The sequence below is a fragment of the Mytilus edulis genome, chromosome 8 (assembly GCF_963676685.1).
Source record: "Mytilus edulis chromosome 8, xbMytEdul2.2, whole genome shotgun sequence".
NCBI lineage: Eukaryota > Metazoa > Mollusca > Bivalvia > Mytilida > Mytilidae > Mytilus > Mytilus edulis.
Genome location: NC_092351.1, coordinates 85099376 through 85124225, shown reverse-complemented (window position 1 = coordinate 85124225; position 24850 = coordinate 85099376). Strand labels below are relative to the sequence as shown.

The window sequence follows — 24850 nt, the reverse complement described above, 5'->3', positions numbered from 1 at the left end:
GTTTGGTCATAAAACATGCCGCTAGTGTTTTCGTTTGATTTCTATAACATAAGCTTATGTCGAGTTGTATTTTATCTTACATAGGGTTATATTTGATCATTGTTCAAGTCTCACTGTCGACTTATTGATGCTTATACACACATCATTTGGGCTTTCATTTGTAGTTGTCCTAACACATCTCTTAATTTTAATATAATTCTCCTCCAACAAATAAATAATATTTCTTTTTAACTTTAAATAACAGCCATAAACCTTCTTAAGGCTCGTATATTATTGAATTGACTTGTAATAACTCAGGCTGATATCAAGTTTAATCCAATGTCCGTATCACACTCGGCTATCAATAAAACTGCTATTACGACTTTGTGGCGTGAACTACGTTGACCCGGCCTAAATAAATTCGACCCGAACAGCTTTATAATCATTAAATTGAATTTTAATAACTCGGGCTGATATCAAGCTTAATGGATCGTCCGATGTCCGTATCACACTCTGCTATGAATACAACTGCTATTACGACTTTGTGGCGTGAAGGACGTTGACCCGACCTAAATAAAGTTGATCCGAACAGCTTTATTATTATTAAATTGAATTTTAATAACTCCGGCTGATATCAAGCTTGGTCGATCGTCCAATGTCTGTATCACACTACTAAGCTATGCATAAAATAGCTGTTACAGCTTTGTGGCGTGTAGTACGTTAACCCGGTCCAAATAAATTTGGCCCGAACAGATTTATTATTATAGAATTGAATTTTGATAACTCAGGCTGATATCAAGCTTGGTCGATCGTCCAATGTACTAAGCTATGAATAAAATGGCTATCACAGCTTTGTTGCGTGTAGTACGTTGAGCCGGCCTACATACATTTGACCCGAACATGCCATCGACGTTATAAGGAATGTACAGGCGTTAATAAGATTGACCAAAACTTATCCTGTTATCGTCCGGTTTGCAGTTGAAACAATGAAAACACTTATTTTATCATGCAAAATTTACTAATACGAATCAATTATTCAGTTATCTGATTGACTACATATTGATATTGTAAAAATTGCAGCTGGGCACATATGAAGACTTTTTGAAAGCATTCGCTGCACTCACTCGCGAAAAGAATAACAGTTTATCTTGCAGCTGATCTTTTATAATATCAGTATGCAGACAACCTGATATTTAGTTCATTTCACATTTTTACCCAATATGAAATCTTTTACACTTTTTTTTTTTTATTTTCTGGTTTTTTATGTGAGCTATCGTTTTTGTTTAAATGGCAATGATTTGTTCTTTTTTTCATTGGTTAAGATTTTGAATTATCCACTCGGATTTCATGCTTTTTGTATTTTTTGGAACCAAACAAAATGAAGTTGCATGGGCTACAGTTGTCTCATTGGCAATCATACCACATCTTCTTTTTTATATTGATCACATAAGTTCCATTTAAATACATTGAAACTAAACTCACATAGTGTATAGAAAGTTTTTAATTGGAAAATTGATTACATTATCATAATTCAGGTAAAATTATTAACTGGTATATAAAATATGTTTACAAAAAAAAAAACAATTGAATTACTGATATCTTATTTAACACTATCATAATTCAGGTAAAATCAGATTTATCTTAAGAGAATTCAGATCTGTACTTTAACCGGTATATAAAAATATGTTTACTATAAAAAAAAAAAAAACTCATTGAATTACTGGTATCTAATAGAAGAAAAACATAACGTTCCATATATGTTGGATGTCAGATCAGTTGCCAAACTCTTTCAAAGCAAAACGTTGATCTTATTTACCAACTCTCTATAATTCTGCTAGGACAGAAATAACCATCATATCCGCTGGTTCTGCAATGTCTACAAAAAACATAAAATTAAATTAAAAAACTGCAGCATGAATCTTTAAAAAATGTTTTTATTTGTTCTAAAATCTCGCTTATTTCTTTACCCGAGTATCCAATAATATTACCATTTTAGATTAATTTAAATAAAAAAGAAAAGAATGTGCCTACAAAAAAGCAAGTGTACGTATACGCCGATAGCTTTGGTGAGTTTTTTTACAACTCCTTGGTTGATTCTGATGGTGGAAGTTTTGTCCACTTTGAAATCGCCATGCCAGAAGCCAGGACGTTGGAGTTATCAACTTATCATTGAAATGTTAATTTTCTGTAAAATAACTGTTTATAAAGTTTAACATAATTCAAATTATAGCAATGTACTAAGGTTTTCAGTCCCCAGGGATTGATTGCCGTTGTCGTATTTGGAAACACTTTTCTTTGTTTTTTGGTTTAAATGCAATTCAATTAGTGTTTGCCTTTGTCTTCCGATTATAATCTTTCTGTTGGCGCCTGTATATTACTGTGTAGACGAACCGAACATCTTGAGTAAAATATGTACGCCATATATCGTTGCTGAGTTTTTACACTGATTTAAAAACATTAATAGCAAACATTACTTCCCGAATACTTTTATTAATTGCTTAAAATAAACAAATGAAAAAAAGTGCTTATATGTAAGCCTTTCCACAAATTTGTTTCTGCTGGACGTAAAGCAGCCAAGTATAAATCAATCAATATAATTTTCTTCCTGTTCTTATAAAAGTTCGCTTCCGTAACTATCCGGAGGAAGGTTACTGCAACCTTTACAATCTTTATAACATGACAATAAACGTGAAATTCAGCAACTTTATCATTGATTTTTTTTGCTAGTTTACGTTACCTTAAGTAAGATAGGAACACCAAAATAATTCGATAAAAGGGCATTTTGGGAATGGTTAATATATGACTTATTCCTTCAAAACAGATTGCATTTTCACTAAAAATTTGTTTATTTTTCTAGACCTTTGATCTTTTGAATAATAAACCACCCTTAACTTAAGCGAAGAGAACAAGCATCTAAACCTTATATCTCAAATCATAATTATTAACAAACACTAATTGCACAACGTTTTCAAACAAGGAATAGATTGTTTAAAACTCCATTTGTACTTACTACGTGTCCAATTTCTATCTGTGAAGTTCTTTGTATAAAGGAACAACGGAATCGAGCCAATTCGTGCATATGGACAGCGTCTATTTTGATCAAGGACGTACATCCACCCTTTATCTTTAGCACATCCTCCGAAGTTTTGATTTACATAGAATTTTCGTTGATGATATCTGGAAAAATGTATTTGATGTAAAAATTGAAACGTATTTGATGAATTAACATAAGACAACAATCAAATGTAATACTGTATCGTGACAATGTTTTTCAAAAAGATTTTTATAATTTGACCTTTTCTAATACATGTTTATTTTTTTGTAACTTTGTTTGATTGTGTAGTTTATTCTATTCAATTTTATAATGTGGTTTTAGGCAGAAAACAGTTCCTTGAAATAGGTTGTTTACGCACAGTTTGACTTTCGAAACTAACAATGTGATGGATTATAAAAACAAAATATACAATGACGTTCATTCACACGGTATTGGAAACCATTCTATGACATAAGGATATCCATTTTCCATGTAATTATAAAAACTTATAACAAAAATGCCGAACTCCAAGTTAAATTAAACAGATAAGTCCGTAAAAACGGACAAAATCAAACGTTATCGACTAATGGAAGGAATGAAAAACAACTATCATATCCCCGACTTTGTACAGACATGTTACCATGTTTACGAAGAAAATAGTGGGTATAACCTTGCTTTATAGCTAGATAACCCTTCCATTTTTATAGAGGTTGTTTATAGATATACAATATTAGGTCAATGTCAGTAAAATATAAAAAAAAATTGTAAGAGGCTAAGAAATTTGGGAAGGGCGAGGCTCTATCGACTCGGAGCCTTTCCACAGTTTTATATTTTCCTGACATTGACCTGATATTGTATATCTATAAACAACCTCTATAATCATTATAAATTAAGACATTTGTAGCTTTTTAAATCGTTACACAAATATCAAACTGAATTTCATCCCTTAATGGACCCCTGCTTGTGGAAAAAGTGTTCCATGTTGAAATTGACATTATTCAAAATATAGCTATGTTACTATATTTGGGAAATAAACACAACTAGTTGCAGTATAAATCCGTTATATTGACATAGTTGGGTGCGCAACCCAAACAGACAAATTAAGTAAATGTGACAATAGTCAAAACTGTGTAAACATATATACATCACAGACAAAAATCATATAACCAATAAAAAAGAAGCATAATAGCACGGAGGCAATTAACTAGAAAACTAAAGTAAATCAAAAAGTTAAATCACTTCAGCACCTATAATCTATAACTCAATACCATTGTGAAATATTTGAGTAGCAGACACTAGCAATTCATTTATAAGATCGTGGTGCTTTTCGAGGAACTTTTTGAGATTAATGACGAGACGTTCTTTGTCAAAACCCTGGCTCATTAACTTTGAAAGTAGCAGCTCCAATCTCTTGAATATCATATGGGTTGACAAATGGTTTATTCAATACGAGGAGTAGTTCGTGTATTGCTGCTAAGGTAAAGAAAGATTATCATTTTGAAATTGGAATCGGGAAATTTGGTCATAGCTTCTGTATTATGTGTACCACAACTAATTTTTCCCGATCGTAAAGAACATACAAGAAAGTAGTACATCATATAAAAAACAAACTTCTTACTACGCATGCGTGTTAGTTTCAAAATACACATGTATGCATATATTGGTAAAGTGTGTATTAAATGAAACATAATGAAGTGTTGTCATTGTTGGGAACTTTTTTTCATGATTGAAATGACACAAAAATGCATGAATTTAAAAAAAGAAGGGTAAATTATTGCCTATTTCACATATCTCAAGTAAATGAATTGTACTTCATAGGTTCCAAAAAACAAGTACGGAGAAATAATGGGGTGTTCTACCGATTGAAATATCAGTTGCAATTAACATCATGTACAATGTGAAACTTTGTGGGCCAATGACTACATCGAACGAGCAAACAATGTTCACAATGTGTTAATCAGCTGATAATTTACGATATTTATAGGAAAACCGAAAATCTGTTTATTGTTCTTTTTTGTTTTTTTCTTCCTCTTTTAGACAATTTTACACTTGATAATGTTTCTTCTTACTTTGTGTCAAGAGTTACGGAGCGCATTTGTCAGATGATATAGGCGAAAGAACGGACGATAAGCCCTGATATGAAATTAAACGTATGAAGATTTTTTTCAGTACAATGCAATCTAATCTAGTGCTTTAACATGGAATGACTGTTACTTAATTTGAACTTAAAGAGCTATGAATGATTGACGATGAAATCAACACTGAAAGCAATTGGACAAAGAATAAGTTTTGTGCCTCCATTAAATAAAACATAATAATTATATATTTAGCAAACATTTACCCAGCAATCGAAAAGTAGTTAAATGTACTGCGTGATCCTAAATCATTAAAACTACTCTGCGCAAGGTTTGATTTGCTAAACCAGTTCATCTTATCTGTATTCGTACCATTAAAAGTCATCCATGCAACAACTTGGTTGTTTTTGAAAAATTCAACCTTCACCTGTGAATTATAGAAATCATATTTGAATGAAAACGAAATGTGTTGACTTCTCTTGTTTTGCTGTGAACTTAAAATGAACGTATGCATGTTAATATATTGATATAATGAATAAAATAAAATGATGTCTTAATAAATTTAGTTCGGAACGAATTGTTATAGTTCTGACATAAACCATTATAATTTGCGACATACCATTCGTATATTTGCATTATTCCAGTCATCCACAACACTATTTCTGAGATGACGCTGAGAACCGACTGTTGCAAAAGACGTGGGAAGAGGGTTGCATTCTGACTGACTTCGCCATGCGTCATACACAGACTTACCATTTCCTTCGAACGCAACGAATACAGGAAACCAAACTGTAAACATTCATCACTGTTGTGTCATACATTTTTTAAATATTTATAAAAGAAAAGTTCTCTTTGTAAGTGTGTTTTTTTATGGGTGGCTTTTTGATAGTGTAATCTGGAATTCAATACATAAAATGAGGCATTTGATAGATTCATTATACGAAAAAATGATAATATAAACATGCAATAATATGACAAAGGAAGCAAATAAATACATGTAATTATAGTTGATATTCAAAATCTTTCAATCATGTGAGTAACTTCTTATAGTCCATTGTTAATTTATGTATCATTATCATTTTGTTTATTTCCTTTGTTACCTACTTGGCATCAGACTCGGGCTTCTTTTAAACTGAGTTTGAATATGCGTATTGTTGTGTGTTTGTTTTTTCTAAATTAGATAGAGGTATAGGGGGGGTTAAGATCTAAAAAAAAAACACGTTTAACCCCGCCGCATTTTGGCGACTGTCTCAGGTCAGGAGCCTCTGGCCTTTGTTTGTCTTGTCTTGTATGATTTTTAATTTTAGTTTCTTGTGTATATTTTGAGTATAGTATGATGAAAAAAATTGCTGGCAAAAATAAGTTGGTTTACAGTATGTTGAAATTTATATGGAAGTGAACTGATATTCCGGTACCACAAACCGTGGATAGACATGGTAAACACTTTATTGTAAGAATATTTCTAAGGTAAAAATATTATCACCAAGACGATATAAAATTTATGAAATACATTTATACAAAAGCGTGGTATTAATATGCATATTGTATTGAGTATATATGTGGAACTGGCAAATACCTAGTAGCAAAAACATACACTCAGACAGTTGTATTTAGTAATAGAAGAGTAATTCAGGTTTGATAAGGGTATTTAATGTAACATTCCAATATGCACTCTCTGAGTCTCTACAAACTAGTAAACACATGACGACCTTGATTAACCATGAAGGTTTTGCACAGTCAGTAATGAAACATGATATTAGATATCAATAAACGCAACAGTAGTATACATGTACCACTGTTCGAAACTCATAAATCGATAGAAAAAAAACAAATCCGGGTTACAAACTAAAACCGAGGGAAATGCATTAAATGTAAGAGGAGAACAACGACACAACAATAAAATATAACACACACAGAAACTAACTTAGCATTAGACAAACATACTTACTTCGTCTAGCTTTCTTGCGTTTTCCCATTCCATTAGCTGAATAACGGAGAGATAATTTATATTACACAGGTTAATTTATACAATTACTGTTTTAAAAGTAAACAGTCCGATTTATAATTAATCACTTAATTTATTCTAAATTAAAAAAAACTAACCGTCCTGATCATTTTTTTTTTCTCTTATGTTAACCATGCAACTTGTTTCTTGTGTATATTTTGAGTTTAGTATGATGACCATTATCCCTTAACTAGTATACATTTTTGTATAGGGACCAAACTGAAGCACGCCTCCATGTACGGGAGTTTCTCGCTGCATTGAAGACATTTTGGTGGCCTTCGAGATTGTTGTCTGCTCAATGATGGGGTTGTTGTCTCTTTAACACATTCCCCATTTCCATTCACTATTTTGATAGTTATCAAATTCAAAGCAGGATTGAAAGTTAATGAGAATTTTACCGTACATATATTTCTTTGTCATGATTATTAAAAGTTATTACTTTTGTTTGAGCTGACAGTTTGCACCACTACGCTTACAACAACTAAGATTAGGAACAGTCTGGTCATTTCACTTATTGTTGTCTCCGTTTATCTACAATAAACAAAAAATCTTTACTGCTGTTTATTTTTTTAATTGTTGTCTCCGCTTTTCTTAAACCAAAAACAGTCGTTAGTGTAAATTTTGTTGTTGTTGTTCCGTTTGTCTTAAACCAAAATAAATATTGTCACTGTTTCTTTCTAATTTTTTATCTTCATTTGTCTTAAACATAAAATCAAATCGTTACTATTATATTTAATTTGCTGTCTCCGTTTCTATATTATTTTTTTTTTATTATTATTGTCCTTGTTCGTACAAAATCCCAAAAATATCGTTATTTACTGTATTTAATTCAATTGTTGTCTACAAAAAAATAAAAAGGTTTACTTAATTTTCTTCGTCTTGATATATTTCAATTTTCTTTCATTTTTTACACATTAAGGTTGTACCTAACACTACAGGGAGATAACTCTGTAAAATCGGCTGAACGTTACAATGTAAAAGGAATATTAAGCTTCTCAATGATAAAAATTGGTGTCAAACTGCTATATAGCCAGTGTAATTTTTCTGACAAAACGGTTGATTCAAAGTTTTTGAAATTTTTATATTTTTGTTAAAGGGTCAAAGTAAATACTTTGACAAAATTTAAGAAAATTAAACGAGCCAAATTATTTTTAGTTAAAGTGTTGGGTACCACCTTAAAACTATTTAATTAGCGTTTAGTTTAATTCTTTTTTTTCCTAAATCGATTCTCATAAATATAATTGACCATTTTAAGAGCCATTTTTTTTCAGACATTTATTTTTGTATACGCAAAGACACTATTTTAGTATAATATTATTCATTACATACCCTATAAGAGATACCAATAAATACCACTTATACACAAGGTACTTGTTTCAATGCCTGGACTATGACTGACAATACATCTGTCAGCAGCTTTTTTTTAATATAGTTTCATTCTCCATCTACGCATGTTAACTTGTTTTTATCTTAACAAACCGTGCCTCCTTCCGCGGCTTCCTTGTTAGGGAAAAACAATCTAGATGTGACGCAGGACATGATACCTATACTGAAGTGAAATGTTAAGTGAATATTTAACCGATTAATTTATCTATATTTGATTTAAATGATATCATTTTGAAATTTACTATGAATATGTTAATACATTTTTCCGAATTGTTGCATCCTAATCAGTGAACCCAATTTTTCAGTTAAATACATATTGCTATTGAAAACATTTAGCTACACACATTCAGTTTTCTTTTCATCTTTAACTGCAAAAGGCGCAACATATGTGTTAAAATTAGCTATGCGACTTATTTGAAGATTCATGTGACCTTTGTTGTTGTTTAGAGATTTTATTCGAAGTTCGTATATCCCTTCAACCATTTATTTAGATGGTATCTTAACGTATAGATAGTGCGAAACTCTCCTTACTCTATGTTAAAACTATTTGAAAGAATGTTTCTAAGGTGAAAATTTTACTTTGTATAAATGAAATAAAATTCATGAATTACATGTATACAAAAACATGGTTTTAATATGCATATTGTATTGAGTATATATGTGCAACTGGCAAATACCTAGTAACGAGTACTCAAACATACATTCAGACAGTGGTTTTTTCGTAATAGAAGAGTAATTCGGGTTTGATAATGGTATATAATGTAACATACCAATATGCACTCTCTCTACAAACTAGTTAACACATGACGACCAGTCGAGTTTTACATGATTTTGACTATCCATGAAGGTCTTGCAAGGTCGGAAATAAAACATGATATCAGATATCAACATACTTACATCTTATTGGTCTAGCTTCCTTGAGTTTTCCAATTCCTGAACCTGAAGAACGGAGAAATAATTTATATTACACAGGTTAATTTATACAATTACTGTTTTAAAAGTAAACAGTCCGATTTATCATTTATCACTTAATTTATTCTAAATTAAAAAAAAAAATAACCGTCCTGATCATTTTTTTCATTATGTTAACAATGCAACTTGTTGAGATTTCAGGACATAGTTTAACCTTACAACATGGGCATTTTTAAAGTCGAGAACCTTGTGAGTAATTGTCTTTATCTCTATCTTAATCGTATTATAGTTTTTGGATGATTTATTTTTATTAGTTCTCAATGGTTTTGTGTTCAAAACCGATCTGTGATATGTTTTCGAAAAGGTCGATGATTTGCTGTCTTGGTTACATGTTATCTACATGTTTTCTTTTATTAATTGACAATGTGTAATTATACATTATTTGAACAACTAATTGTTAACTACACAATGAAAGACACGAACACATAAATAACTTTGCCATTTTAGTTTAATATCAAGCGAGAAAACTAATGGCCTAATTTCTGTACAGAAATTGAACGAAAAACAAATATTTAAACATCAACAAACGACAACTACTGAAATACAGGCTCCTGACTTAGGACAGGCACATATATACAGAAAGTTGCGCACTCAAACATGTAAGCGGGATCCCAAACCTCCCCTAATCTAATGTATGTATGACAATTACGATAAAATACATTCATAGTCTTAGTCTTACAGGTACAAGTACTTACGTGTATGATACAATCATTTATCAATATAGCTTGAGAAAAGATACACGTAATTAACACATCAATTAAGGATGAAGTCATATCCTGTTAAAGACTCTTTTTTTTACTACATAACAGAATAAAATATTTTGCCCCATATCACCCACTTTTTCATTTAAGTTTTAAATAGCTCATAAACAATCATTAAGCTAAATTTTAGCAGATTCTACATTTATTTTCTTACAATTTGAGACCCAAATAATGCAATTGCTAAATATGAGATTAAAGTGCGTCAGCTTTTTCCCGTCATTTGTATAATATTTCTATAATTCCAGACTAATTTGACCTGACTTTATCGTTAACTGTTTTATATTCATCTATTCATTTTCGAGAAATCCTTGTATTGACGTTTTGTCTTAAAAATATATTAACTGGAGAAAAATACTAATTATTTGTTCAAGGGCATGAATATTAAGAAGCCATTGATTCGAATAACAACGATGACGATATCACTAAAAAAAAGCATCCTTAGATGAGACGATTATAAATTAATAAATTAATTGGCCTATTTATGGGCCTTCTTTGACTTTTTCCTCTTTTTCTATATTTAGATTGTATTTACGAGTTAGGAACATCGGTAAATTGACCTTTCCTCTTTATGTTACTTAAGATCTTTCAAATAAGGCAGGTAATTCAGAGAAACTTAAACAACGTGTAAGGTCATCGTACTATCATTGTTATACAAATTATGTGCCGATACAAAAAGTATGATGATTGTTTTTGTGTAATTTAGAATCATTATTTTTCAATTAATATTATAAAGAGATTAAACAAAATACAACAATTGAATTAACATTGATATTGATGAAAATATCAAAACAAATGTAAATCTATTTAAATAGTTATAATCATCCAGCTGTTGTCAAAAGGAATTTTTCAGAAAAAAACTTTTTAAAATTTGCTTTTATATAGAAATTACATAAACTAGTTAATAATTCAAACATTCATATAATGCGATAAAATTACATTAAATTCCATTTAATAAAAATAGTATTTTTATAAATTTGTATCCCCATTATTCCGTTATTAGTAGTTGTTGGTCCCTCAATAAAGCACTGTCTTCAAATGTTTTTGTTCTCCATTTGTCACAGTACGGTGAAATAATTTATATTTCTCTTCTTTTGGTTTAAAAATAATCGACGACAAAACTGTATTTGTGTTTTTCGTGTAATTCACAATATCCATCTTTTCCTGTTGTAGATTAATAAAAAAAATGATCGCAGTTGTGGTTTTTTGCTGTTTTTTCGAAGGTTAAGCTTACTAATTTTCGTGCAGTTATGAACATATTTCATGTAAAGTTGTCCAGATAAATGTAGCTGTTGTTAATATTTTGGCTAACTTCTAAATATGAAGTTGCGAATTGTTAAAAAAAATCACAATTCCGAGAAGGTCACACAAACAAAATTAACATTTCGATAAAACAATTTACTAGAATTGCACTTATTTTTCCCATCTTAAGCATTCATTTATACATATATATTTGTATATGAACTGATAAAAAAAGTACCAAAACACTGACTACACTACATTTACATGGCTTACCATGTTTTCCGGAATAAGTAATGAAGTTAGATATTATTTGTCAATGTGAATATAAATCACTGAGTTTATTTATGAAATTTTGTTCCTCTATGCTCTTCAACATCGTACTTTATGTGGCTTTTTTAACATTTTTTAATTCGAGCGTCACTGATGAGTATTTTGTAAATGAAACGTGCGTCTGGCTTTAATATGAAATTTCAATTCTGGTATCTATGATAAGTTCATTTATACTACAATGAGCAGGAATAACTTTCCCTTTTATAAGACTTTAAGTCATCTCTATATCATAGTTTTTCTTATGGATGTGGCAATTATCTATTTTCCACATTATTATATAAAAAGGAGATGTGGTATGATTGCCAATGAGAAAAATGTCCGCAAGAGACCAAAATGACACAGACATTAACAGCCATAGGTCACCATACGGCCTTGACCAATGAGCAAACCCCATACCGTATAATCAGCTATAAAAGGCCCCGATAAGACAATGTAAAACAATCCAAACGAGATTAGTTATACCTTGTGTACAATTGAACACAGTGTGGTATGAATACATAATACGATAAATATGTTAATTCAATACCTCTTCTCCGAAAATTAATACAAATTTCCAAATTTCCATTGGCTATTCGTTAGGTCAATGATAAATCTTAAATATCAAAGACAGGGTAATACTTTTTTATTAATTCGTTTTTTATCACTTTATCACTAGAACAGTATGGCAACGACGCTTAAACTGTATTTGTTTGAAAGTGTAATTCACAATATATATATATTTTTCTGTAATATATTGTAAAAACAAATCGTAGATGTGGTTTTGGTATTTTTCCAAGGGTTTATCTCAAGGTTGATTTCAGTTTAATAATTTTACCATTGCCGGACATCATCTGTTTCATTATTAATATTTGCGTCTTGTTCATAAATTATAAATACAGTGCGATAGAATTACATTAAATCTCATAAAACAAAAATAGTATTTTTGTAAGTTTCTTTCCTCATTAGTCCGTTATTAGTAGTTGTTGGTTCCTCAATAAAGCATTGTCTTCGAGCATTTTCGTTCTCCATTTGTCACAGTACTGTGACGTAAAATACTTCTTTTCTTTTGGTAGAATACCACTTATATTTTTGTCAAAATTCAATTATCGACGCCAAAACTGTATTTGTGTTTTTACGTGTAAATCATAATCTCCATCTTTTCCTGTTGTAGATTTTTAAAAAATAGATCGTTGTTGTGGTTTTTGGTGTTTTGCCGAAGGTTACGCTTTCTAATTTTTGTGCAGTTATGCACATTTTTCATGTAAAGTTGTCCACTACTATAGCTGTTGTTAATTTGTTTGCAAACTTTTAAATATAAAGTTGCGAAGTTTTAAAAAAAAAACAATTCCAAGAAGGCCACAAAATTAACATTTTGATAAAACAATTCACTAAAATTGCATTTTACATATTTTTCCCATCTTAAGCATTCATGTATATGATTGTATATGAAGTACAAAAAAAGAAAGGTACCGAAACACTGACCTCACTACATTTACTGGGCTGACAATGTTCTCCGGAATTATCAATAAAGCTAGATGTCATTAGTCAATTTGAATATAAATCACTGGGTTTATACTTTTCTTTTCGAATAAACTCACGATAGATACCAGGATTGAAACTTCACATATACGCCACACGCACGTTTCGTCTACAAAGACTCATCAGTCATGCTCGAATCAAAATATGTTAAAAATGCCAAATAAAATACGAAGTTGAAGAGCATTGAGGACCAATTTCTTAACAGTTTTGCCAAATACAGCTAAGTCATCTCTATATAAGAAATACGATGAATATATTGATTCAATAGCTCTTCTCGCAATATGATACGAAATTTCAAAATTTCCATTGACTATTCGTTAGGTCAATGATGATTTTCAAATATCAAAGACATGGTTATACTTTTCAATAATTCGTTTGTGTACTGATTGATTCTTTAACATGTTAGGACATGATTTATCAATAATTATAAGTGCCTCTCAGTGACCTGAGTAACCATGAAGTAGTTACGTGTATTATGTCTGACTGTTAACCCTTAACATTCAACTGTTTTGCTATAACACCATGGTCTCAAGTAAGAAGGAAGACTGAGCTCTCGCAGTATATTTTACCTCGCTACATTCAACATCAGTCTTTAATTCGTGAGCCTGTAATTCAGGGTTTCTCGTTAATAGCTGTCTGTTATATTCTGTTGTATTGTTTGGTCATAAAAATTGCCGCTAGTGTTTTCGTTTGATTTCTATAATATAAGCTTATGTCAAGTTGTATTTCATCTTACATAGGGTTATTTTTTATCATTGTTTAAGTCTTACTGTCGACTTATTGATGCTTATACACACATCATTTGGGCTTTGATTTGTAGTTGTCCTAACACATCTCTTCATTTTAATATAATTCTCCTCCAACAAATAAATAATATTTCTTTTCAACTTTAAATAACAGCAATAAATCTTCTTAAGGCTCGTGTATTATTGAATTGACTTTTAATGACTCCGGCTGATATCAAGCTTAATGGATCGTCCAATGTCCGTATCACACTCTGCTATGAATGAAACTGCTATTACGACTTTGTGGCGTGAAGTACGTTTACCCGGCCTAAATAAAGTTGATCCGAACAGCTTTATTATATTAAATTGAATTTTAATAACTCAGGCTGATATCAAGCTTGGTCGATCGTCAAATGTCTGTATCACACTACTAAGCTATGTATAAGATAGCTGATACAGCTTTGTGGCGTGTAGTACGTTGACCCGGCCTAATTAAATTTGACCCAAACAGCTTTATAATTATAGAATTGAATTTTAATAACTCAGGCTGATATCAAGCTTGGTCGATCGTCCAATGTACTAAGCTATGAATAAAATGGCTATCACAGCTTTGCTGTGTGTAGTACGTTGAGCCGGCCTACATACATTTGACCCGAACATGCAATCGACGTTATAAGGAATGTACAGTCGTTAAAAAGATTGACCAAAACTTGTCCTGTTATCGTCCGGTTTGCAGTTGAAACAATGAAAACACATATTTTATCATGCAAAATTTACTAATACGAATCAATAATTCAGTAATCTGATTGACTACATATTGATATTGTAAAAATTGCAGTTGAGCACATATGAAGACTTTTTGAAAGCATTCGCTGCACTCACTCGCGAAAAGGATAACAGTTTATTTTGCAGCTGATCTTTTATAATATCAGTATGCAGACAACCTGATAATTAGTTCATTTCACATATTTACCCAATATGAAATCTATAACACTTTTTTTTCATATTTTCTGGGTTTTTTTATGTGAGCTATCGTTTTTGTTCAGATGGCAATGATTTGTTCTGTTTTTCATTGGTTAAGATTTTGTATTATTCATTCGGACTTCATGGTTTTTGTATTTTTTGGAACCAGACAAAATGAAGTTGCATGGGCTTGATCACATACGTTCCATTTAAATACATTGAAACTAATTTCACATAGTGTATAGAAAGTTTTTAATTGGAAAATTGATTACACTATCATAATTCAGATTTATCTTAAGAGAATCCAGATCTGTACTTTAACCGGTATATAAAAATATGTTTACAATAAAAACTAATTGAATTAGTGGTATCTAATAGAAGAAAAGCATAACGTTCCATATATGGTGTGATGTCAGATCAGTTGCCAAACTCTTTCAAAGCAAAACGTTGATCTTATTAACCAACTCTCTATAATTCTGCTAGGACAGAAATAACCATCATATCCGCTGGCTCTGCCATGTCTACAAGAAAACATTAAATTAAATTAAAATAACTGCAGCATGAATCTTTAGAAAATGTTTTTGTTTGTTCTAAAATCTCGCCAATTTCTTTACCCTAGTATCCGATAATATTACCATTTTAGATTAATTGATAAAACGAATAGAATGTGCCTACAAAGAGCAAGTGTACGTATACGCCGATTGCTTTGGTAAGTTTTTTTACAACCCCTTGGTTGATACTGATGGTGGAAGTTTTGTCGACTATGAAATCGCCATGCCAGAAGCCAGGACGTTGGAGTTGACAACTTATCTTTGAAACTTTCATTTTCTGTAAATTAACTGTTTATAAAGTATAACATAATTCTAATAAAAGCAATGTACTAAGGTTTTCAATCCTTAGGGATCGATTGCTTTTGTTGTATTTGGAAACAGTTTTCGTTGTTTTGGTTTAAATGCAATTCAACTATGCTTTTGACTTTGCAATCCAATTATATTCATTCTGTTGCACTAGTAGATTACTATGTAGACGAACGGTGCGTCTTGAGTAAAATATGTATGCCATTTATCCCTGTTGAGGTTTTACGCTGATTAAAAAACATTAATAGCAAACATCATTTAACGAATACTTTGTAAATTAAGACATTTCTAATTAGTTCTTTAAAAAACAAATGAAAAAGAAAGGCGTTTATTTGTAAGCCTGTCCTATTATTTGGTCCTGCTGGACGTAGAGCAGCCAAGTATCAATCAATCAATATCCTTGTTGGTCCCATATCTTCCTGTTCTTATATCAGTTCGCCCTCGTAACTATCCGGAGGAAGGTTACAGCAACCTTTACAATCTCTATAACTTGAAAATAAACGGGAAATTCAGCAACTTTATCATCGTTGTTTTGTTGTTGCTAGTTTACGTTTTCCTTAGTTATGAGGGGGAGGACAGGGGGTACCCTTCTCCCTTCTCCCATCCCTCTTCCCCTTTCTCCTACCCCTCTTCTCCTTATTTTTTTTAATTTACCGAAAAAAGAGAGATATTTTATTTTTTCTCCTTTCTCCAACTTTTTCTCCTTTCTCCCAGCCTTCCTCTCCTTAGTCCTTTCTCCTACCCCCTTTCTCCCTGTCTCCCTTACCCCTGTCCTCCCCCTCATATATTGTCCATGGCAGATCGATTGGTACAACACAAGAACTTTTTATAATTTTATTTTATGAATTCATTTATTTAAAAAAAATGCTTTTGCAAATGCAGTTTTAGAAATGGGAATTTTGCATTTAAACGTGCATTATTATATCCAACAAAAATCTTAAAAACCTATTATTAGATTTTAAGAAGGGGCAAATCGCCCAAAATTAAATATTTATTATATAAGATAATAGTTATCAAAGGAACCAGGCTAATTATTTAATATGCCTGATGGACGTGTCGTCTACATAAGACTTATCAGTAGAGCCTAGTTGGTCGAGTGGTCCAGCGCGTCTTGCATAGTGCAAGGCTAGTATGTGCCATGAAATATCATAAGCATGAATTCAAATTCCAGTTAGGGAAGCATAAGCAATGTAATAATGTTAGGCTGATATTAAAATATGTAAAATTTGTTCATTTTTAGAAGCGTACAATCACTGTTAATTTATTTGTATATATAACCGTTTTTATTTATATATAGCAGTTTATACTCATGTTTCTCTCATTTAGATATTTGTTAAAAATGCAATCACGTCATAAAAATCGAGATATTTCTATAAAGAACACTGGTATCAATATAAAAATATGAATACTTTGTTTGGTAGATTTCGAACACTTATTAATTAGATCTTACAAAAACGTTAAGCTCGTCGAACTCGATTGAAAAGTTTTAATCTTACAATTTGCGTTAAACATTGTCCAAAGGGTATACCATTCGTTTTAACCATCGTTCAAGACATTATTTTTTATAGAAAATATACCTTTCCATTTTTATTAAATGGTGTATTCAGCCATCACCAAAATCAATGCTAGATAACTTACTTTATCATTATGTCCTATCATATTCCCTCTTCAGATTAATGATAAGATAGAAAATTGACTGTTCTATTATACTGTCTGCATGTTGATGTATTAACCTCTCCAAATGCATGCAGTTTTACGGTACAAGTTGATGTCTTATTTGAATATTGCATCCGTGTTGTGTTTAAAAGTACTTGTCAATATACATTTATCTCAGTGCAAATTTGTTCAAATCAAACCATGCATGGTAAGTCTTCAATATCTACACACAAGATAGTATCCACATACAAATGCAAGTTCAGATAAAACTCATCATAGATATAACTCTATTTATTTCACTTGACTGGGCGGGGTTTAACTGTTTCGCTTATAATACACCAGTCCATCTAGATAGGTGTTTTAGGATAAACTCATCAATGAAGTGTCCAGTCATTTTTTTTGTAAATTCCTTTGATGACACGGATAGGTGATTAAAAATCAATAATAATTATAACGTCCATCTATAGATAGGTGTTTTAGGATAAACTCATCAATGAAGTGTCCAGTCATTTTTTTGTAAATTCCTTTGATGACACTGATAGGTGATTAAAAATCAATAATAATTATAACGGCAATCATCCTTATCACACACATCTTCAAATAGACTGTCCTTATGCAAATTAAAACGTAAGCTCCGCCCGATCAGTTGAAAAAACATTGGTAATATCAGGATTAAAATTTTATATCCGAGTACACAGTTATCGTCCCCTTGATTTTCGTTGTCCACAAATATAGTCCCTAGTGTAGATAGTGTGCTACTTGCCATTTTTTTTTATGTCCCTATCAAATAATTTTTTCACGTTTTATGCCTCAAATAGCAAGAAGGGAGATAAAATTACACTGAAAAAAATCGATTCATGAATTTTAAAGTAAAGTAGTGATTTGGTCCAGGTTAAAAAGGTTAAAAATAAGCTTTATCCGAAGCTGTAAAAGATTCTAACACCCTCTGAATATAAAATTGGCCATATTTTGAGTTAGAGCCGATGAAGTTTTCTATAACTTTGATATATTTTGTCCCAACAGTAGTCAGTTATATTGGAAGAAACGTTCAACCACCAAATTAGTTCAATGAATGTGCACTTTGGTAAAGATTAATATATGACTTCTTCCTTCAAAAAAGTATGCATTATCACTTAAAACATGTTTATTTTTCGAGACCTTTGATATTTTTAATAGTAAACCACCCTTATCATTAGCGAAGAGATCAAGCAAATAATGTTTAAATCCCCAATCATAAATATTAATTTATACTAAGTGAACAATGTTTTCAAACAGTGTTTTAATGTGAAGATTATAAATGACTCAATTAGAACTTACTACGGGTCCAGTTTCTATCTGTGAAGTTCTTTGTATAAAGGAACATCGGAATCAAGCCAATGCGTTCATATGGACAGCGTCTATCTTGATCAAGGACATACATCCACCCTTGATCTTTAGCACATCCTCCGTAGTTCTGATTTACATAGAATTTTCGTTGATGATCTCTGAAAAAATGTATTTGTTGGACAAACATTTAAACGGATTTGATGAATTTATATAAGACAACAATCAAATGAAATGCTGTATCGTGACAATGTCTTTCAAAAAGATCTTTATCATTTGACCTTTTCTAATTCATGTTTATTTTTTTGTAACTTTGTTTGATTGTGTAGTTTATTCTATTCAATTTTATAGTGTGGTTTTAGGCAGAAAACAGTTCCTTGAAATAGGTTGTTCACGCACAGTTTGACTTTCGAAACTTACAATGTGATGGATTATAAAAACAAAATATACAATGACGTTCATTCACACGGTATTTGAAACCATTCTATGACATAAGGATATCCATTTTCCATGTAATTACAAAAACTTAAAACAAAAATACCGAGCTCCAAGGTAAATTCAAACAGATAAGTCCATATAAACGGACAAAATCGAAAGTTATCAACTGATGGAAGGAAAGAAAAACAACTATAATATCCCCGACTTGGTACAGACATTTTACCATTTTTACGACGAAAATAGTGGGTATAACCCTGTTTTATAACTAGATAAACCTACCACTTTTGTGGAAGTTGTTTATAAATATCGACAAAATTGTGTGCGCAAAACAAACATACTAAGTTAATGTGACAACAATCAAAACTGTGTAAACATATATACATCACGGACAAAATGCCTACGACCAATAGAAAAGAAACATAATAGCACGAATACAGTTAACTGCAAAACTTAATTAAATTAAAAATATACACAACTTCAGCACCTAGAATCTATAACTAAATACCATATTGTATTATGTGAGTAGCAGACCCTAGCAATTCATTTATAAGGCCGTGGTAATTTCCAAGGAATTTGTGAGATAAACGACGACACGTTCTTTGTAAAAATCCTGGCTCATTAATAAAAAATTTATAAAAAACAAACTAATCAACTTGAAACTTAGTACACATGTTCCCTATGATATGATTTTTCTAATTTTAATTCCAAATTAAAGGTTTAACCCCAATTTTCACGGTCCACTGAAAATAGAAAATGATAGTGCGAGTGGGGCATCCGTGTACTATGGACACATTCTTTTTTATTCCTCTTTTAGGCAATTTTACACTTAATAATGTCTCTTCTTACTTTGTGTCGTCGTCAAACAAGGATTACGGAGCGCATTTGTCAGACGATATAGGCGAAAGAAAGGATTATAAGCCCTTATATGAAATTAAAAGTATGAAGATTTTTTGAAGTACAATGCAACCTAATCTATTGCTTTAACATGGAATGACTGTTACTTAATTTAAACTGAAGACAAAAGAGCTGTGAATGCTTGACGATGTACTCAACACTGAAAGCAATTGGACAAAGTTGTGTGCCTCCATTAAATAAAACAAAATAATTCTATACTTAGCAAACATTTACCCAGCAATCGAAAAGTAGTTAAATGTACTGCGTGATCCTAAATCATTAAAACCACTCTGCGCAAGGTTTGATTTGCTAAACCAGTTCATCTTATCTGTATTTCTACCATTAAAAGTCATCCATGCAACAACTTGGTTGTTTTTGAAAAATTCAACCTTCACCTGTAAATTATAGAAATCATATTTCTTTAACATATTAAACATGCACACTTAATTTTTAATATGTCTTTGAACAAGACGAGGCCTTCAGATTCAAAATCAGTGTTGGCAGGCTCTAAAGTATATAATGATATTTCTCTGAAAATATGCATGAAAACGAAATGTGTTGACTTCTCTTGTTTTGCTGTGAACTTAAAATGAACGTATGAATGTTAATATATTGAAATAATGAATAAAATAAAATGATGTCTTAATAAATTTAGTTCGGAACGAATTGTTATAGTTCTGACATAAACCATTATAAGTTGCGACATACCATTCGTATATTTGCATTATTCCAGTTATCCACAACACTATTTCTGAGATGACGCTGAGAACCGACTGTTGCAAAAGACGTGGGAAGAGGGTTGCATTCTGACTGACTTCGCCATGCGTCATACACAGACTTACCATTTCCTTCAAACGCAACGAATACAGGAAACCAAACTGTAAACATTCATCACAGTTGTGTCATACATTTTTTAAATATTTATAAAAGAAAAGTCCTCTTTGTAAGTGTGTTTTTTATGGGTGGCTTTTTGATAAAGTAATCTGGAATTCAATACATAAAATGAGGCATTTGATAGATTCATTATACGAAAAAATGATAATATAAACATGCAATAATATGACAAAGGAAGCAAATAAATACATGTAATTGTAGTTTATATTTATATGATGAATTCATAATCTTTCAATCATGTGAGTAACTTCTTATAGTCCATTGTTAATTTATGTATCATTATCATTTTGTTTATTTCCTTTGTTACCTACTTGGCATCAGACTCGGGCTTCTTTTAAACTGAGTTTGAATATGCGTATTGTTGTGTGTTTGTTTTTTTTAAATTAGATAGAGGTATAGGGGGGGTTAAGATCTAAAAAAAAAACACGTTTAACCCCGCCGCATTTTGGCGACTGTCTCAGGTCAGGAGCCTCTGGCCTTTGTTTGTCTTGTCTTGTATGATTTTTAATTTTAGTTTCTTGTGTATATTTTGAGTATAGTATGATGAAAAAAATTGCTGGCAAAAATAAGTTGGTTTACAGTATGTTGAAATTTATATGGAAGTGAACTGATAATCCGGTACCACAAACCGTGGATAGACATGGTAAACACTTTATTGTAAGAATATTTCTAAGGTAAAAATATTATCACCAAGACGATATAAAATTTATGAAATACATTTATACAAAAGCGTGGTATTAATATGCATATTGTATTGAGTATATATGTGGAACTGGCAAATACCTAGTAGCTAAAACATACACTCAGACAGTTGTATTTAGTAATAGAAGAGTAATTCAGGTTTGATAAGGGTATTTAATGTAACATTCCAATATGCACTCTCTGAGTCTCTACAAACTAGTAAACACATGACGACCTTGATTAACCATGAAGGTTTTGCACAGTCAGTAATGAAACATGATATTAGATATCAATAAACGCAACAGTAGTATACATGTACCACTGTTCGAAACTCATAAATCGATAAAAAAAACAAATCCGGGTTACAAACTAAAACCGATGGAAATGCATTAAATGTAAGAGGAGAACAACGACACAACAATAAAATATAACACACACAGAAACTAACTAAGCATTAGACAAACATACTTACTTCGTCTAGCTTTCTTGCGTTTTCCCATTCCATCAGCTGAATAACGGAGAGATAATTTATATTACACAGGTTAATTTATACAATTACTGTTTTAAAAGTAAACAGTCCGATTTATAATTAATCACTTAATTTATTCTAAATTAAAAAAAACTAACCGTCCTGATCATTTTTTTTCTCTTATGTTAACCATGCAACTTGTTTCTTGTGTATATTTTGAGTTTAGTATGATGACCATTTTCCCTAAACTAGTATACATTTTTGTATAGGGACCAAACTGAAGCACGCCTCCATGTACGGGAGTTTCTCGCTGCATTGAAGACATTTTGGTGGCCTTCGAGATTGTTGTCTGCTCAATGGTGGGGTTATTGTCTCTTTAACACATTCCCCATTTCCATTCACTATTTTGATAGTTATCAAATTCAAAAAAAGAATTGAAAGTTAATGAGAATTTTACCGTACATATATTTCTTTGTCATGATTATTAAATGTTATTACTTTTGTTTGAGCTGACAGTTTGCACCACTACGCATACAACAACTAAGATTAGGAACAGTCTGGTCATTTCACTTATTGTTGTCTCCGTTTATCTACAATAAACAAAAAATCTTTATCTCTATTTATGTTTTTAATTGTTGTCTCCGCTTCTCTTAAACCAAAAACAGTCGTTAGTGTTAATTTTGTTGTTGTTGTTCCGTTTGTCTTAAACCAAAATAAATATTGTTACTGTTTCTTTCTAACTTTTTATCTTCATTTGTCTTAAACATAAAATCAAATCGTTACCATTATTTTTAATTTGCTGTCTCCGTTTCTATATTATTTGTACAAAATCCCAAAAATATTGTTATTTACAGTATTTAATTCAATTGTTGTCTACAAACAAAATAAAAAGGTTTACTTAATTTTCTTTGTCTTGATATATTTCAATTTTCTTTCATTTTTTACACATTAAGGTTGTACCTAACACTACAGTGAGATAACTCTGTAAATTCGGCTATACGTTTTAATTACATTGTGTTGTAAAAGGAATATTAAGCTTCTCAATGATAAAAATTAGTGTTTGTCAAACTGTTATATAACCAGTGTCATTTTTCTGACAAAACGGTTGGTTCAAAGTTTTTGAAATTTTTATATTTTTGTTAAAGGGTCAGAGAAAATACTTTGACAAAATTTAAGAAAAATTAAACGAGCCAAATTATTTTAAGTTAAAGTGTTGGATACCACCTTAAAACTATTTAATTAGCGTTTAGTTTAATTCTTTTTTTAGCCGAAATCGATTTTCATAAATATCATTGACCATTTTAAGAGCCATTTTTTTCAGACATTTATTTTTTTATACGCAAAGACACTATTTTAGTATAATATTATTCATTACATACCCTATAAGAGATACCAATAAATACCACTTATACACAAGGTACTTGTTTCAATGCCTGGACTATGACTGACAATACATCTGTCAGCAGCTTTTTTTAATATAGTTTCATTTCTCCATCTACGCATGTTAACTTGTTTTTATCTTAACAAACCGTGGCTCCTTCCGCAGCTTCCTTGTTAGGGAAAAACAATCTAGATGTGACGCAGGACATAATACCTATACTAAAGATAGATGTTAAGTGAATATTTAACCGATTAATTTATCTATATTTGATTTAAATGATATCATTTTGAAATTTACTATATATATGTTAATACATTTTTCCGATTGCTGCATCTTAATCAGTAAACCCAATTTTTCAGTTTAATACATATTGCTATTGAAAACATTTAGCTACACACATTCAGCTTTGTTCATCTTCACTTGCAAAAGGCGCAACATATGTGTTAAAATTAGCCATGCAACTTATTTGAAGATTCATGTGACCTTTGTTGTTGTTTAGAGATTTTATTCGAAGTTCGTATATCCCTTCAACCATTTATTTAGATGGTATGTTAACGTATAGATACTGCGAAACTCTCCTTTCTCTGTGTTAAAACTATTTGAAAGAATGTTTCTAAGTTGAAAATTTTATTTTGTATAAATGAAGTAAAATTCATGAATTACATGTATACAAAAACATGGTTTTAATATGCATATTGTATTGAGTATAAATGTGCAACTGGCAAATACCTAGTAGCGAGTACTCAAACATACATTCAGAGAGTGTTTTTTCGTAATAGAAGAGTAATTCGGGTTTGATAGGGGTATATAATGTAACATACCAATATGCACTCTCTCTACAAACTAGTTAACACATGACGACCAGTCGAGTTTTACATGATTTTGACTATCCATTAAGGTCTTGCAAGGTCGGAAATAAAACATGATATCAGATATCAACATACTTACATCTTATTGGTCTAGCTTCCTTGAGTTTTCCAATTCCTGAACCTGAAGAACGGAGAGATAATTTATATTACACAAGTTAATTTATACAATTACTGTTTTAAAAGTAAACAGTCCGATTTATCATTTATCACTTAATTTATTCTATATTAAAAAAAAATAGCCGTCCTGATCATTTTTTTCATTATGTTAACAATGCAACTTGTTGAGATTTCAGAACATAGTTTAACCTTACAACATGGGCATTTTTAAAGTCGAGAACCTTGTGAGTAATTCTCTTTATCTCTATCTTAATCGTATTAAGACTTAGGACAGGCACATATAT

The 24850-nt window shown here is 31.0% G+C and overlaps 2 protein-coding genes across 3 annotated transcripts; both read right to left on the bottom strand.

Moving 5' to 3' along the window:
• Positions 1–1464: 1464 nt before the first annotated feature.
• LOC139486484 (uncharacterized) lies at positions 1465–10168 on the bottom strand. The gene is made up of 9 exons (XM_071271383.1): positions 10147–10168; positions 9377–9418; positions 8423–8642; positions 7533–7624; positions 7037–7072; positions 5708–5877; positions 5355–5515; positions 2990–3156; positions 1465–1855 (listed from the first exon to the last, which is right to left on the bottom strand). Exons 4-9 carry the CDS (start codon positions 7597–7599, stop codon positions 1803–1805), a joined length of 654 nt encoding a protein of 217 aa, XP_071127484.1. The 5' UTR covers positions 7600–7624; positions 8423–8642; positions 9377–9418; positions 10147–10168; the 3' UTR covers positions 1465–1802.
• Positions 10169–15224: 5056 nt separating this feature from the next.
• Positions 15225–23798, bottom strand: LOC139486482 (uncharacterized). 2 transcript variants are annotated; one of them, XM_071271375.1, is made up of 7 exons: positions 23579–23798; positions 22698–22789; positions 22203–22238; positions 20864–21033; positions 20390–20550; positions 18818–18984; positions 15225–15508 (listed from the first exon to the last, which is right to left on the bottom strand). In XM_071271375.1, the coding sequence occupies exons 2-7, from the start codon at positions 22762–22764 to the stop codon at positions 15456–15458; spliced, it is 654 nt and encodes a 217-aa protein (XP_071127476.1). In that variant the 5' UTR covers positions 22765–22789; positions 23579–23798; the 3' UTR covers positions 15225–15455. The 2 variants fall into 2 exon arrangements, with proteins under 2 accessions (XP_071127476.1, XP_071127477.1); XM_071271376.1 differs by lacking the exon at positions 22203–22238 and having other exon boundaries at positions 23579–23722.
• Positions 23799–24850: the final 1052 nt, after the last annotated feature.

Excerpts from the sequence above, each read along its gene's own strand:
- LOC139486484 (XM_071271383.1), bottom strand. The coding sequence starts at position 7,599 with ATGACCAGACTGTTCCTAATCTTAGTTGTTGTAAGCGTAGTGGTGCAA. Across the intron at positions 3,157-5,354 it reads AACTACTTTTCGATTGCTGG|ATATCATCAACGAAAATTCT; the intron begins GTAAATGTTTGC and ends ACATTTTTCCAG. Across the intron at positions 1,856-2,989 it reads AGATAGAAATTGGACACGTA|ACATTGCAGAACCAGCGGAT; the intron begins GTAAGTACAAAT and ends TGTTTTTTGTAG.
- LOC139486482 (XM_071271375.1), bottom strand. The coding sequence starts at position 22,764 with ATGACCAGACTGTTCCTAATCTTAGTTGTTGTATGCGTAGTGGTGCAA. Across the intron at positions 22,239-22,697 it reads AACTGTCAGCTCAAACAAAA|CTGATGGAATGGGAAAACGC; the intron begins GTAATAACATTT and ends TCCGTTATTCAG. Across the intron at positions 20,551-20,863 it reads ATAATGCAAATATACGAATG|GTGAAGGTTGAATTTTTCAA; the intron begins GTATGTCGCAAC and ends TATAATTTACAG.